Here is a 17,343-nt window from a genome sequence, read left to right on the forward strand (position 1 = left end):
AAATCCCCCTGCTTCGAGGGTCTTAGTGACTGCTTTGGCGAAATCGACCGTTTCGCTTTCTGTTTCGAATGAATTAACCAAATTATCAGAGTAGAAGTTATCCCGAATTTTTGCGTCCACTTGTGGAAAGGCATTATTGTTCTTGGCGGCATTATGAATGGTTTGGACTACGGCAGAAGACGAACAAACAGCGCCAAAAATCAGCGTCGTGAATTGAAAAGTCCGTACGGGTTCGCTGCTACCAAAGGGTCGAAAGACGAAGCGCTGCAAAGATAGATCCTGCTTCTCAACTCCTATACGGTGGTAGAATGCTTCAATGTCTGCGGAGACCGCGAAACGATACTGCAGGGCACGAAGGAGGACACCTTCTAGGCTAGGAATAGAAGGTGGGCCTCGCAATAGAAGGTCGTTGTAACATAGACCATGGAAGCGGGCAGCGACGTCAAATACCACTCTAATCTTGTCCGGCTTGTTGTGATTCACGACGAAGGCGGTAAGTACCAAACCTTGCCGGCAGGTTCGCTGATCTCTGAACTTTTCACGTGAACGGCTGTTCCTGACGCGATCAACTTCTCTCTAGGCGCTCCGGTATTTTATTGCAATGTCGCACATATCAGGTTGCATGACGTTGTGTTCGATAATGTAAAACCGAGATAGGGCCTGATTATTCGGAATCATCGTGAAATTAAGACGAAGGGAGAGCGCAATCTGAAAGCCGCAACCAACGAAGGTTATCGAACGGTGATGGATGCCTACCATCTGAAGGTCTTCGTCTTCTTGAGCTTTGGTTGAATTAGGTTTGAGCACTATGCCGAACGTTTCAAGAGAGCGGAATTGGTCAACCACACTAGAAAGCGATGGTAAAAGGCACGCGGACTGAAGGTTGACGCTTTTATTGTTGCTGGGTCCCACAACGAGTCTTTGAGGGATATTTCCGGCCACGGCCCAGCCGAAACGCGTTCGATGCGCTGCAGGCCCATCTTCGCCCTCCATGGGCCCAATTATATGGGTCGCTTGATGGGTTGTCGATAAATCCATGCCGATTAATAATTCGACTTGATCGGAATCGATTGGGGGTAGCTCTTAACCCTTTTTCGACTGACGGGACGTTTCTTTTTCGACGGCTTTCAGTAGGGTCTGGTGGGACCTCGCCCACAGACACGAGAGATTTCAAATCGGCTAAATTCATTCCTATCAAAGCTGATATCTCGAAATCCATCCTACAGAATTGAATTGCCTTACAACGAAAAATTAATTGACCTACCGTCTTTCAATGATAAAAAGGAGGAGAAATTAAAACGAGTATTTCTCGTGTTTTACCGAGTTTTCGGTGACGGGACATTTCTGGCCCGTCAGGCGGCTCTGATCGAGGTCTACACGAGAACCTTCGATCTGGACTGTCGGGACATATAAGTCTCCGCCAGATATGTCCCTCCAGGCGGCTGCAATTTTATCAAAAGCCCGGCCAGATTTGAACCACCAGGTGGTTGGGCACTTTTTCAAGTATTGATCAGTGGTGAGCTCCTAGTGTAACGTGCACTGGGATGATCTGAAATTCGGTTCATTTCGATAGTAGGATCATTTCAGGAGTCAGAATTAGTGATGCCGCGCTCAGTAGATATTTGATAAAAGGGAACCAACCACCCTGGTTAGAGATGTCAGAAATTGTGAGGTTTTATTTGTGTTCCTCATTAAAAAAAAACAAAGAAGTAGAGCTGACCAGCCAGGCAGGCGCGGTCGAAAGAAATGGGATCGAGCGATGGTTGGATAGATATCGAAGGGAAGGCGAAAGAAGCGAAGAGTTAGCGCGAAATTTCTTTAGTAGCTTTGACGCCAAAACTTTGGTATCGACGGGGAGCTTTGGGAAATGGAACGAAGACGCAGAATGGGAAGTTGTCCGATTCGGCGTTAGTTGTAGTTTCATTTCCATCGTAGCTGAACTCCTTTCCGACCATCAATTGGTTTTATTTTGATTCCGCACGGGCATATATGAGTTCGAGAGCATGGCGGGTGAAAGAAATGAATTCGAAGTTGTGTTTGGATGGGAAGCTCTGTTGGAATTGGTCAAAAACGAAGAATCAGAAGTGTCCGATTCAAAGTTACTAGTTTCATTCCTTGTGGCCAGAGCTCCTTAACCTACCCGCCGCTTCAAATGAATTCAGTTTCGATTCCGTTGCGTCGCTTCTCGGTCTTATAGTACCCACCTGTCTACGGCCGGAAGATATAAATCCGAACCGAAAGATTATGAGAGAGACGAGGGTATCGACCCGCGAAAGCAATTTTACCCTAGGAAGTCTCGAAAGTCGGTTGCTTAATCAGGAAGTGAATACCTGATGGTGATGGTATTATTAATTCTTCCTTGATTACCGATGGAACAGCAAAGCGAAAGATTGGAGACGAAAAGAGGAGAGTTCATCCCCAATTCGAATCTTAGTAGTTTTCATCTTTCGTGTTCTACTCACCGGTCCAAGATCGTGGAATTCCACTTCTGTACACAGTTCGCGTAATGGTTTTAAATGATGGATATGGTCGAAGCGGTCGGTGAATGGTTCGAATCAGAGACGAAAGCGTTTTGGCAGATAACTCCTAACACGTTTATTTGGGCTGGTCCCCGTGCCCATTGCAGTACCGGGCGAATGCGCCAGGCGCCGAGTCTTGAAAAATCGAACCTTGCCAAGTCCCGACGACGGGGTAGTGACGTCGTTGCCGGGACTTGGATGAATGCGAGCTTGTGGAAGACAAAATAATAGACGAACGGTGCAATTCATCCTGCTGAACTTTTTGTTCGAATACTGATGAAACTTAAAAACCTAGTAATCTTTCCAATACAAGAGTAACTCCGATTCATTTGCCCGATTGCCGGGTTTTGGGCCGCCTAGAAATGATCCTGATTCAACCAGAAATCTTTCCGGATTTATAGTGCCCGTTGGGTGGTCAGCAATGCCTCTTGTCTTGTCTTTTCTGTGCGTTGATCACAAATGTGCGGCAATCTGCGGCAGATGTGAAAAGCGCTGGATAAGATGAGAAACAAACCCCGTATGTGCATGCATGTCCCAGCATGAGGAGACCGTCGAACCAAATAAAATTGGATCCTTTTGGCCAATATAGAAGCCTTGAATAAACATGGCAATAAAAAATAAAGTCCTAAGAGTTTTTTGGAAGTGGCGTAGAGACGAATGTCTCGTGAATTGGCTCCTAATTTAACCTAGAGCCGGGTGCAAATTCGATTAAGCCAGAGCAGACTGGCCGGTTAGAGATGTCAGAAATTCAAAGTTCAGATATGTCAGAAATATATTGGACAACACGGATGAAAGAAAAATGAAGGGGTGGTTGTAATGAATTCCCCTGGGAATTAGCGAAAACAGAACGGGAAGTGTCAGTTCTAAATAGTTTTTTTCCAGGCGGTATTTTTATTCCGTTCCGGTCCGTGTAATCGAATGAAATGAATTTGAAGCCGGTGGTTGGATAGATATCGAAGGGAAGGCGAAAGAGGCGAAAAGGAAAGCGCGAAATTTCTTTAGTAGCTTCGACGCAAAAATTTTGGTATCGACGGGGAGCTTTGGGAAATGGAACGAAGACGCAGAATGGGAAGTTGTCCGGTTCGGCGTTAGTTGTAGTTTCATTTCCACCGTAGCTGAGCTCCTTTCCGCCCGACGCTCCTTATTTATTTTATTCCTATCTGGGTGCCGCGCGACTTAAGTGTCCGCGATGCCTCAAATACAAATAAAAAAAGGGTTCAAGTGAATTTGAAGCCGGTGGTTGGATAGATATCGAAGGGAAGGCGAAAGAGGCGAAAAGGAAAGCGCGAAATTTCTTTAGTAGCTTCGACGCAAAAACTTTGGTATCGACGGGGAGCTTTGGGAAATGGAACGAAGACGCAGAATGGGAAGTTGTCCGGTTCGGCGTTAGTTGTAGTTTCATTTCCATCGTAGCTGAGCTCCTTTCCGCCCGACGCTCCTTATTTATTTTTATTCCTATCTGGGTGCCGCGCGACTTAAGTGTCCGCGATTCCTCAAATACAAATAAAAAAAAGGGTTCAAGTGAATTTGAAGCCGGTGGTTGGATAGATATCGAAGGGAAGGCGAAAGAGGCGAAAAGGAAAGCGCGAAATTTCTTTAGTAGCTTTGACGCAAAAACTTTGGTATCGATGGGGAGCTTTGGGAAATGGAACGAAGACACAGAATGGGAAGTTGTCCGGTTCGGCGTTAGTTGTAGTTTCATTTCCATCGTAGCTGAGCTCCTTTCCGCCCGACGCTCCTTATTTATTTTTATTCCTATCTGGGTGCCGCGCGACTTAAATGTCCGCGATTCCTCAAATACAAATAAAAAAAAAGGGTTCAAGTGAATTTGAAGCCGGTGGTTGGATAGATATCGAAGGGAAGGCGAAAGAGGCGAAAAGGAAAGCGCGAAATTTCTTTAGTAGCTTCGACGCAAAAACTTTGGTATCGATGGGGAGCTTTGGGAAATGGAACGAAGACGCAGAATGGGAAGTTGTCCGGTTCGGCGTTAGTTGTAGTTTCATTTCCATCGTAGCTGAGCTCCTTTCCGTCCAACGGTTCTTTTGAATTGATCTTGAAGTCTTCGAGGCGCTATTAGTGCCCGTGTAATTAAATTTTACACAAAGCCTCTTGTACTTTCTTATCCGTGCGTTGATTACTGCTGTCTCGTGAGGAAACTCCGAAAGGCGGTGAAAGGCGCTGGATAAGAATCAGCCCCGGTAACTCCTGCATGTGCATGCTTTTCCCCTGCATGATAAAATAAGACCGTCGTATAAGGCTTAGGACGTAAGGCAATTCGTTATCCTTTTGCCGAATTCACAAAGACTAATCGTGCCTTTTTTTTCGATTCTGTATTTTCAGATTGATTAAAAATGGCGAAAAATAAAAAAAAGAGAGACCCAAGATATACTAAGTCGAGAGCCGTGAAAAATTCAGCCAAGAATGCCGCCGCCGCAGCTGTATTAAAAAGGAGGCAGCTGAAAGAAGAAAGAGAACGTTTAGCTGGAGATCAAGAGCCGGTAATCAATTTTGATACTGTACCGGAGGCTCAAGATCAGGAGGAGGAGGCGGTTGCCGTCGAGGAGCCGGTCGAGGAGCCGGTCGAGGAGCCGGTTGAGAAGCCGGATGAGGAGCCTGGTCAGGAGTTGGTTGCTTCGCAGCGGCCGGAACTTGATCAGGATCCGGAAATAGAGGATGAACAATCTGCCTCATAGGATGATGAACAAAAAGCTGGGACAGAAGAAGAGGAGCCGGTGGTAGAGCCATTAACCCCGAAAGACGTTACAGTTCAACTTGAACGATTGGAACTATCACCGGCGACGCTTCAAAGACTCAAAAGAGTTCAAAAAGCGAAAAAAAAGAAAGGAACGTGAAGACAGTTCAAAGAGTGGCTCCTCCCCACCAAAACGAACCAGAAGTCAGACCCGAAGACCAACTAGTGCAGGGTCTTCTTCTGAAACGGCCGATCCCGATGGTGAAGTAACACGGCACTACACAGGGAAAAAGGTCGGTCTCACGAACGCGACTTTGAGGTGTCGTGGGCCTCGCGTTCTTACAGCGCATCCGTTCCGGCTGGCCAAAAAAACGAACTCAGATTCGGCCAAGCTGAACATGCAAAAGAAGGCCGATGCCAAAAAAGTCGCCCAACATAAAGCCGTCAACCGGAATTGGAAAGAATGCAAAGTCTGGGGCGACGTTGGGAGACAATCACGGGCTGATGATGATTCACCGAGGCCTCAGTTCCAGGAAAGGGCAATTCAGTTTGCACCCCTAGAAGAACCAGGCCCCGTGTTGAGTCAATTCAGTCGTTTTTCGAGTCCCCTCGGAGTTTTCAAGACGATGCTTGGTGGTGAGGACACTTTGTACCTTCTTCGGGAGGCAACAAATGACTACATCGCTGAATTCTGGAATTCAAGGAAGACGCCACCGTCTCGAAAAGTGGGTGGCAAGCCTGAAGGCAGGTTAATCGGCCCGCGGTTGCATGCTGGAGGTTTTGTCACAGACCACGAACTTATAGCCTTCTTTGGCATACAGTTCTTGATCGGATATCACCGTCTGCCCGAGCTGTCGATGTTCTGGGAGCAGCAACCAGACACTGGTCTCGGGCTCGGAATAATTCAACAGGCCACGACTCGCGAGCGATTCAAATTCATTTCTAAACACATAGCTTGCGCAAGCCCAATCAACCAACCCATCATGACGAAGAATGAGTCGAACCTGCGGCCGGACGAATTTGCAGCCAAGTTCGGTGGTGAGCCCGGAACATGCCGAAAGGGAATCTTCGTATGGAGAGACACTAAGGCGTTTCGGGTCGCTTCCAACTATCACGGCTCAGATATTGTCAAGGTCAGGAGAAAGCAGCGTGATGGTTCGTTCCGATCCAAGTCTTGTCCAAAGGCTATTGACGATTACGTCAATAACATGGGCGGTGTAGACACGGCGAACCAGCTGCGTTCTTACTACGAGAGAGACCGTAAAGCCAAAAAATGGTGGCACCGTCTCTTATACTCTCTCTTGGAGACATGTCTGGTGAACAGCTGGATATGCTTCAATGATATGGTGAGATCACAGATGGCGGAAATTAAAACTTTAAACACACAATAATTTCCGTTTTTTTCTTGACTTAGGTCGAGGAAAATTATCTGGAGGCTTACGAAGTTCAGATGCCATTTCTCGAGTTCAAACGGAACGTCACGATGGGTCTTTTGTCCCACGCCCTGAACGAAAATAAAACCAAAGCTGGTCGAGCCGGGCGAATGATGCCAACCATACACCCTTCCGCTGAACCAGGAGCAAAGCGGCGAAAAAGTCGACTGAGTGTAAGGGACGACATTCGGTTAACTTGTGTGGGCAACCATCTACCCATCTTTGGGGAGGCGAGAGGCAGGTGCGAGTGGTGCCAGGCAACGACACCCAAAAAATTGGAATCAAGACCATTCTCAAAGTGCAAACAATGTAATGTGTTTTTGTGCCTCGGGAAGAAGAGGAATTGCTTTGTCGATTTTCACGATGATAATTACACATCTGAGGATGCTCCGCTGGACGAGGTGGAAGCTGTCTATTCCGCTTCGGAGGAATCAGACGGCCAAGCTTCTGACCATGAGCCAACCAACAAGGAGTGTTCTTCTTCATCCGCTGATTCCGACGAGCCAGAATATTCTAACCGACGTGAAGGCTATATGATTGACGATTATGATGATTTCCAAGACCGTGATGGATTTGTAATTGATGAATATGATGAATTTCAGCAATAAATTTGTGTTTTGTTCGTACGTCAGTGTGCATTTTTACTCTAAAGTGCGGCTACTTGCCAGAGTGGTGACCGACGAAGGATCTGACTGACTTTTCTAATTAGAGATCCTATTCCTTTTCATAAGGAGCCGTCGACTGGAAAGACCCCTGGTCGATGGTAAAGACCTCAACGTCAGGCGGGGCGCCTTTCATTCTGCCAGGTGAATGAGAGTCAAGCCCGCCTGACGGGACACAAGAGGCACATTAAACGGCAAAAGTCTCTCGGGACAAATATGACGAAAAAAACTCGAGCCGTCTGTCGGGACAAAAATTTGAACAAGTGGTAGTTGCATGCAACTGTCGGGACAAATATTTTGTCCCGCTAGACGGCTCGAGTCGAAAAAAGTGTCTCTTTTTAGAGACCATGTCCGCCTGAAGGGACATTCCTGTCGGGACAACGGTGGCCGAAACGCGGTTAGGCCGGAAAAAATCGGATATTCCGAATTTTTTTTTAATGAGTGGTCTTAGGACCACTCAATGATATTTCGATCGAGCATTCAATCGAATCCGACCATCGGTTTTGTGGCGGTTGATAAAGGGTTAACCGGCCAAGTGGGACCAGCGATGCTTAATTTCGGGCCAGTTAATTTTTTGATAGGACAAATTAATTTCCGGACTACTAATGCGTTCGTAGTTTCTGTCGTGTGCGTGCCGTCGATCGATTTGAACTTAAAACACCTTTTTGGATTCGATCAGCACTGAGCTACTGAAGGAACCGAATTGAACTGACATGGAAGGCCCTTGAAGGTGAAGTAGATTAGCTAACGAGCGCGTGATAAGGGTGGCCTCACTACCTGAGTCGAGGACTGCGGATGTTATGCAAGACAAACCATTGGCTTCTTTCACGACTCGAACTATCGCCAGGAGAAAAGGGCGAATACTCTGTTGTGGTGCAGGCACCATAAGAATGATGGTCTGGTTACCTTGGTTAGCTTGAGAAGGTGGAAATCGGCGCTCGGCCCCATGGAGCAGGGTATGATGTGGTCCGTTGCATTCGGTGCAGTTGGCGTTCTGTCTCCGACATTTGCTGCTATAGTGTCCTCGGATAAGACATTTGAAACAGTGGTTGTTCACTGCGCATAGGGTCGCAAGAGCGTTGACGAGCATTCGGATGAATACATTACAAAGCTCTAGTCTATGCTTCGCTTTTTCTTTGCAAGCTGGACATTCAATGTCGGTAGATGTTAGGAGTGACTGGTTAAGAATTGAAGGATTGCGACCACCATAATTGCTGCTGCCTGGTGACTGGTTATTTGATTGGCGATTGGCGTTGTATTGAGTCGCCGGAGTCTTAAAACCGCTGTTATTGGTGTTTGAAGCTGACAGCTTGATTCCGCGCAATTCCTCTGCACCCACGACTGTGTTGATCCATTGGTCGAAATATTGAAGGGTTGGCAATCTATTCAGTCCATACGCCAGTTTGCCCCAATCCGACAGTAAATGGATGGGCAACTTGACACACAACGACGTCACGACTGATGTAAACATAACGATGTGCTCCTGGTTGACGCTTAATACAGCATCACGAACTGCAACAGTCATGTTGAAAAGTCCATTGAAGTCGTTGTGCTTGAAAAGAGGCAACTGTTGAAGGTGCTGGTTGTGCGCTTGAATGATGAGACCAGGGCTACCATATTTACTCTCGAGGACAGCCCATGCTGATTGAAATGATTTAATACTGGTGGAGATGTGGGCGACACGCTTCTGAATTTCGTCTTTCAGGTTATCTTGTAGGGCCAACAATTTCAAAGAATCGGGCATATTCGTGTCTTGAAGAGTTGCGTTAATGCCGTGAGCGAATTTGGTCCAACCACGAGGGTCGCCGTCAAACTTAGCAACAACAAGTTTCGGCCAATTGCGAGACGAAGCAAGTTGAGGCTGCCCAGTGTAAACCACCGGCTCTTGAGGTGGAGGCAGTGTAGTGTTCACCTGGCAGACGGGAGTCGAAGCGATCTGCGGGACTTGGTAGAACATAGGACTATCGTTCAGCTGTGATTTCTGGTGGATATGCCGGATATCGAGTAGCATATCTTCTTGCTCATGTGCGTATTTAAGTTCCAAGTCCTTCATTTCACGTTCCTTCTGCAACTGCTTCTGACGAAGTTTAAATTCCAGATCAAATTTTAGCTTTTTTGCTGCAGCTGGGTCGGACTCAGGTTTGTTTGATGTTGGGCTGCCTCGATCATTGGTTTGACCATTGCTAGAATTCGCGTCGACATTTTGATTATCGTGATTTTCAACGAGGGGCGTTGGCAACAACTTTGGATTGTGCTGGTGATTTTCTTGCCAGTTAATCTGATTCGGGACGGTGTTCTTGAGCGGCGCGTTTGGTACGTCTCTCGGCACATTTGGTGGAATTGGTTCGGTTCGATTTCTTGACGCATTGTCGTGGTTCGATACATTCAATGATCGACGACGTTCGGACCTATTCGCCATAACGACGGCGATCGTCCGTAAGCAGGTCAGCTGCTTATTGTTAATAGCTTGGAGGTAAAGTTTGGCTGTATGTTGTTCAGCCTCGCTGAGATCGGTGAGCTGGGCGTATCGTTGATGAATGCTAACTAGCCGAGAATGGACCTGGTTCAGTTTAGATGTAAAGGCTGCGAACTCTTGCTGGAAGGCATTTTTGTTCAACATAGCCCTGGCTCAGTTGAGCAACGTGGTGTGAGTACGTTTCGCTGTAATTCAAAGTACAAAGAGGTTACGAGGGTCGTCTTCGTTCATATAGTCGTCCTCCATTGCTCTTTAAGGAGATCGACGGCGTTGATCCTCCAGTTGCTGTTCGAGTGCTCAACGGAATTTATGGTGCCAGGTAATAGTTGACGGGTAAGGGATGATGAACTATCTCAGGGGTTCGATATGTGACTTGTCGAACATATAGACAAACCAAGAAATGGATGCCTAGAAGAAAAACGATTATAATCGAGGTATTTTTTTTAAATTTAAACTGGGCGCAACTCTTGACAGAGTAATGCCCGAATGTATTGATAGGTGTTCACGGGGAAATACATTATATACAAAGTAGACGTAGAGCAACAGCTCCGAGTAAAATTAACACGATATATGTACACGATAGTAAAAATGTTTCTTCGTTCCCGTGGCGCCACTCGCGGATGTTGTTGGAACCAGAGGTATATGGGAGGTATTAGAGGCAAGGATAAGGGCAAATAACGGGGAACATTGTGCTTGGCGAAAATAATACACGAATAGAACAACACGAATAAGACAACACGAAAAGGGAAACTGGGCCTATTTACCCCACACTGGGCGGGCGCCACCTCCGCGAGCTCCGGATGGTTTTGATTGAGTCTGCCCGGCTTGGTTAAACCTTCAAGGCCGTCAGCCGACGGCCGCCGGTATAGCCTCAGACCATCGCGGAGAGCGGAGAGCGCAGTTGCAGTGGGCAAACTTAGACTTACTTAGGAGGGGAGATCAGAATATATACAATTTTGTAGAAATGGAGATACAGATTCTCATGCTCTGCTGCCCACGAGTGAGCAGAAGGAGAGAAAACATTATCCCAAGCTGCTCTGGGAGCTACTCGTTCCATTCTGGGATCCTAAGAAGGTCTTAGGGTCCAGAAAGACAGCCGAGGAAACCAGCGAAAATATTTGATGTGCAGAAACAGGCCTATCAAAACAAGAGGAGAGAAGATCTCAATTTGTGCAGTGCGTGGTGCAACTCTAGGAGGAGCACCAGCGGAGACGTCTCGTTGATGATGAAAAGGCACATGGCTTCCCTTACGGCGCGACTTGCCGGGATCGACGAGAGAGTAGGCGGCGAACTGATACTGCAGCTACTGCAGGCAGCAAGGAAAAGAGAACGGGGGAGCGACTTCAGCCAGTTCCCATCCTAATGGGAACAAATCCAGGCTTTAGTTGCCATCTTGAAAATGGGTAAAAAATATTTAAAATCTCCTTTCCCTTTTCAATATCTGACTCATCAAAATGACGTGAGAAAACATGAGACGATTTGTTCAAAAAGGGGATTGCATCTTTCTATTCCTCTACATTATTTTTGGGTACAACAAACAATGTAATTCCATTTTCTTTATCACTTGACTTTTCATGTGTAACACGGCACTGACAAACAATACACTTATTTCTGGACATTTCAAAAATTTAGAGCATTTTTAAAAAGTTAAAAAACGTGAGCGAAATTATGAATCGGAAACCAGTTTAACGTGTAGATAAAAAAATGGCGTCCGGAATACGAAAAATGAAAATTAACACAATTTCAGTAGATGGCCGCTGTTGGCGCTGAAAATTTGGTCCAATATATCAATACTTAAGCACATTTTCCCACTTTCGATTCGCGATATTGGCTGCAAATTTAGGAAAAGTTCTCCATGCCCATGGTATGGAGAGGTGGTTCCCAATGACCCAAATGACAGTGTTGAATTTCCCGTAAGGGGTCGTCCGCTCATTTTACTAAAATAGTACAGTCAATCTGACCAAAAATCTGAAACTACGTGTTAATTTCGATTTTCGTGGTGGAAAAAGAAGAGAGAGTAGGCAGAGAGAAAGAATGAGACTAAACAGCAACTTGATGAATAGAAAAGAGAGGCCGACTATTCGGGACTTGCGCCATCTTTCAATCGTTCCTCTCACTGAGAAGTAATGTATGCTCCAACACAACCTTGCACAGACACAAGTAACACTACCAATATGATTTACGAACTTGATTCTATAACGACTATATATTACCATTCCAGATTCCAACTCGATCAGTGGCCTTAACTGAAACACGAACAATCTGATATCGAACTCCATACAAAGAAATTATTTCCACAACAAGTATATACCCTCATTACGCAACGAACAATACCTCGATTATTTTTAAAATCTTCTTATCAACGCGAGGTTCGGCGTGCAAAGCAGTCAAGCTGGAAGAAATTATGTGATTCTCACCCTAACAGTAGCGACCTTTTCTCTGCCTTGAAAACTGCATCTGGCAAGTCGTCCAGCATTAGTCTACCGTCCACTTTCACTTTCGACGGCTCCGCAACATCCGATGCATCTGTCATTCTTAATTAATGCGCAGAACACTTCTTCCCGTCTCCTATCCCATCAAATGCGTCACATGCTCCCGCCAAAAAGCTCTCAGCTTCCTATTCATCTCCTTCCCCACATCTTGAGCCTTTGCCCCCCCCCCCACTGATCACAATCACCGAGCTGACTGACGCTGTCTCATCACTAAATTCCAAGTCGGCCCCAGGGGTTGATGGCCTCTCTACTGCCCTTATCAACGCTTGTTTTAGTAAAATTTCCGTTGTCTTCTTACTGATCATGATTGCTTGTTTTTCGCTCTCGTACTTTCCTAATTGTTGGAAAGTCGCCAAAGTGACAATTATTGGTAAACCAAACAAGTCGTCGTACGACACTCTAAACAGCTTCCGTCCAATCAGTTTGGTCAATACCTTCTCTAAAATTCTTGAAAAACTTATTTTGAAAAGAATCTTGTGGTCTGCATCCATCTCTAATTGGTTAAGTCCCAATCAACACGGATTCTCTCAAGGCAAATCAACCGAGACGGCTGCCCACTCCTTTGTATCTTTTTGTGAAACTGCTAAGGCAAACAATTGTGTGACGGCATGCGCGTTTCTCGACATTACGAGTGCCTTTGATGCTGCCTGGCATCCAGCAATTATTTCGGCTCTAGACAGTCGGAAATGTCCGCGCTATCTGACTCAACTTATCCTTGGGTTTCTTTCCAACCGCACTGCAATTCTCTTTCTTGACAGAACTGTATCCTCCGTATGCGTTTATCTCGGCTGTCTTCAAGGCGGCGTGCTCTCGCCAATTCTGTGGTCTGTCGTGATTGACGACGTTCTACGTCTTAAATTTCCATTTCCCTTGCTGTCGGTTGGCTTCGCCGATGATCTCACTATGGCCACCTACCACAAAGACCCACTAATTGCTACTAAAAACCTGCAGATTATGTGCAATAGTGTCAGCGACTGGTGTTTGATCAACAAAATGACCCTGAACGCTTTAAAAAAGGTCTTCATGATTGTTTGTAAAAAAACTTTTTGACTGGTCTCATCTCAACTTGCTGATTAATGGGGTGGTAATTACTCCTTCCACTGATACCACTTTTCTCGGTTTCATTGTTGACTGTCACTTGAAGTGGGACTTGCACGTTACCAACAAAATTGACGCTGCTAAACGCGCGTTTTTTTTCGGTTAGGTCAAGCCTAAAATCTACTTCGGGTTTCGACAAGAAGACTTAAATTTCTCTTTCATTCTGCGGTTGAACCAATTTTATTGTATGGGTGCTCTGTTTGGGCCCCTTTTCTAGCCACCAAGAAAGGAGTGAAGCAATTAAGATCCTTCCAGCGAATCATCACCCTGCCCCTAATCAATGCGTCAAAACTGTCTCTTCTGAAGGATGCTTAATCATTTCTAACATCCTTCCAATCGACCTACGCGTGCGTGAGATCACCTACCGTTGCTATTGCACGGCATCCACTGGGCATTTCTCAGCTGCCTCTTTGAACTGGCTTAATAGGCTTCTGCCTTGCTCCACCCCCCTCCGAAGTGCGACTCAAACAGGCGGCATTTCTGCCACTCTTGGCTCTTCAACCTTCATTCCTACGGGATGGCTGCACCTTGTTACCACTCGATTGCTCTGTCCAGCGTATCTTTGTCGCTTCTACTTCCTCTTCGTCAGCACACCAATGCTGCCTCGTAACAGCTAGCCATTCCCAAATTCTTGATTTCACTAGTGGCCCACTACCAGCTGACACTGCATTTTTTGCTAAGCAGCTGTCCGTCCTGCACGCAATTACTAGGGCCTGCCGTGTGGTGAGAGAGGGGGGTCCGCTGAGATTGTAGCCTTCCATCCTTCCGCTTTCAAGTTCTTTCGATACAACTCAAAGCTTTCTGAGGTTGCCCGTCTTTGTCTGGACCGTTTGGCACCATATCGTGGCAAAATCTTACTATGCATCTGCCAGCCTTCTAAAGCAGAGGGTGTTCAGCTTGCCATTGCGGGTTGCTCCCTCCCTGGCGATAGACTTTAAGTCCTACCCCACTTTTATCATCTATAAATTATTGTAATAGTACCATAAAAAAACCTGACCCAGGGTGTGTGGCAGTCCGAATGGCGGGCATCTCCAAACGGCCACTCAGTCAGAGAATTTTTTCCAACGGTCAAGTCAGCCTCTGCAATTCCCCTCCACCAACTCTGTGCCGAAGTCACCCAAATCCTTACTGGCCACTTGCTCCTTCACGCACATTAACATCGGTTCAACTTCGTTGCCTCCCCATGCTGCCAGTGCGGCAGCTTGTCCGAATCAGTCGAGCACTTTTTATTCTTCTGCCCCTCCTTCTCTAACCATCGTCTTTTATTCTCATCTTCCTGCCGTTCTACTGAAGGCCTTTGGCCTAGACCACTTTCGTCCATCCCGTCTAACCCTTTATCGACGTGAGCCGATAAAAGTTTTTAGTTTCTAGACCCCACGTATACAAGGGTTAAGAGAGGATTCCCTATAGGGATTTGTCCCGAAAGGCAATAGAGAGATCCAAAGGATCTTGCCACGGATGTCCCTACGGCCGAAAAAGGGCTAATCCAGTTGTTTGGAATGTTTTTATTCGCTTTATTCTATCAACCAAGCGTCTGCGTTGGAACGATGGCTTGTGACGCCGAAGGCGTCACGACATCTGTCGTGGCAATAAAGAGAAAATTGTCCATTGCCACGATACGCCTATACTTCCTCTCTGATCTCTAATATCGTGGCAATAACACGAATTTTTCTATTGCCACGAAATGCGTTTTCGTACTAAGTTCCACAGAAGATGTTTAGGAAAACTACTAACTAGGGTAAAACTACATGTGCATAATTCCCGCATCATTTTTCTTGTCAATTATACCGTGAAACTAAACCTTTGATGTAATCTTCAAATAAAAAATTTCGTTTAAATTCGACATTCATGCGTGAATGTCGAATTTAAAAAAAAAATTTCGTGGCAATAGACAAATTTCGTGTTATTGCCAGGAAATGAGGGACTAGAGAGGAAGTATAGGCGTATCGTGGCGTGTCGCAGCAATAGACAATTTTCGACCGTCAGTTTCGACCGTATTGCTTGATTTAACCAAAAATTATCAGAAATAAAAAAAAAACTTGTTCGGAAGGAAGAGTGTCAATTTTACCTTACCGAGATTATGATGAATTTAAGTATGATGGCACTTGTATGTTTGATTGCCACCCGCTTGTATTTCTGACTAAAATGTACAGAGGTATAATAACGATTAACGGCCCGGCAACCCACCAATATGTTAAGTTAACACAGGGAGGGAATGGCACAAAGAGATGGGAACAATCAAGCGGGTGTGACAAGGGGCCTCCTATCGGGGGCTCCGAAGATCATACTCCTGTAGGAGAGCCGGAATTCTGGCCGTGCGGCCGGATCTCGTTGTCGGCTGTTGGGGAAGAGTTTCGTTCCCAATAAAAATTTTCAATTACCTTACAGTTATTTTGCAATATTTTGATGTTGACTGGCTTACAAAATGTATCGTTTACTTTGAATTCTTTCTGATTTTTCCTAATGCCGACGAAAAAGCAAGATTTTTCTGAGAACTTTGGGACTTTGAAAAAAAAAGAAAAAAAAAACTGCGTGTCTCAACACACCCGCTGTGGCTCTGTAACTAAGGGCCAGCCAGAACCAGAGTCATCAAACCTATGGTTACTGCAGCCATATGACGGGGAATTCTCTCATAGACGATGACTTTTTAAGGGAGTAAAAGAAAGTACGAAAAGAAGGGGGCCCATACTTTCCTCTTCTCCCTATTCTTCCTTGGGCGGATTTAAATTTGACGTATTTTCATTAAAATACTCACAACAATTAGTACTATTATAAAGCTTAATCCCTTAACTATCGATTAAAATTATTCCCGAGATCCTAGTGCAAACTGTTCACTAACAATTAATGGTTTCGCGAGACACAATTTTTCCCCAATTAAATTCCGCAAGAGTACGTTCGCAAATGGTGTCCGCCAGTTTAGGCACTTTTTTTCGGCCCAGCAGTATTGTCGAGTTCGGCGCCCTAAATAAATACACATTCCTCCCATATTAATTAAAGCGTCAGTTTCAGCACTAACTTTATCCCTTTTCGGCATCATTACAAAGACTCTGAGATCCTTATGCAACGTAAGCTAAGTAAGGGAAGCAATCGTTAGCCTTATGAAACTTGGATTGTTGGCTCATTGATCGGACATCCCCGGAACGGGAAAATTAAAAATGACAGCTAGCCAAAAATAGTGGCGTTTGGAAATATTATCAAATTTTATATTCGGTTGTCCATTGACAAATGGACTTATATGTCCTCGATTGTTTGGCTAAGGTTGGCGTGTATTTCGAACAGAAAATAAGCAAACACTAGAATTAGATTTAAAGGCGAATATGTTTGGATAATTGCGACTGAATTGATGTCAACGGTCATACTACATAGAACTCACCCGGTCTCGTCAGCTCCTGGAAGTTAAGCTATGTCGGGTCCCGTTAGTACTTAGATGGGTGATCGCTTAAGAATACGGGATGCTGTTGGCATGGAATTATTTCATTTTTGTCAATCTAATTGTATTGAAGTGCTTCCCGAGATGAGTGATACTACATGGACTACAATGTATTCTTTTGGCATTAGTTGAAAATGGAAGGAACGTATGTTTTACTGGGTATTGCCTACTAGACGTCCTCCAACCTCTTTGTTGCTGAAAGCTATTGGAAACGCCGTGAGGCTTGTACGTTGGCGGTATCTTCGGGCAGCCTCAGGAATACCTATACAAGATCCTAAGAAAAAAGACAGCAATCGAAATATTTCTGTTTTTTAAGGCTTTTATTATGTTAAGCAATTTTAATTTCTTTTATTATTGCAGGCTTTATCACTTTAGTCGCCGCTTTCTGTTTTTTTGTTGGTTTTTTCGTGGTTTACTCGTGGACGTTTTTTTTTATTTTATACTTTGTTGCTTTATACTTTCAATAATATTTTTTACATTTAAAAAATTTAAAATTACGATAAATTTGTAAAAACAATTCAGTCCAAGGGTGAAGGAAGGT

General features: G+C 45.2%; 1 protein-coding gene and 1 pseudogene across 1 annotated transcript; both read left to right on the forward strand.

The window, feature by feature from the left end:
- Positions 1 to 5,609: 5,609 nt before the first annotated feature.
- LOC124200600 lies at positions 5,610 to 7,305 on the forward strand. The gene is made up of 2 exons (XM_046596871.1): positions 5,610 to 6,557; positions 6,626 to 7,305. The coding sequence occupies exons 1-2, from the start codon at positions 5,610 to 5,612 to the stop codon at positions 7,250 to 7,252; spliced, it is 1,575 nt and encodes a 524-aa protein (XP_046452827.1). The 3' UTR covers positions 7,253 to 7,305.
- Positions 7,306 to 16,717: 9,412 nt separating this feature from the next.
- On the forward strand, positions 16,718 to 16,836 carry LOC124201239 (annotated as a pseudogene).
- Positions 16,837 to 17,343: the final 507 nt, after the last annotated feature.

The sequence above is a fragment of the Daphnia pulex genome, chromosome 8, assembly GCF_021134715.1.
Source record: "Daphnia pulex isolate KAP4 chromosome 8, ASM2113471v1".
NCBI lineage: Eukaryota > Metazoa > Arthropoda > Branchiopoda > Diplostraca > Daphniidae > Daphnia > Daphnia pulex.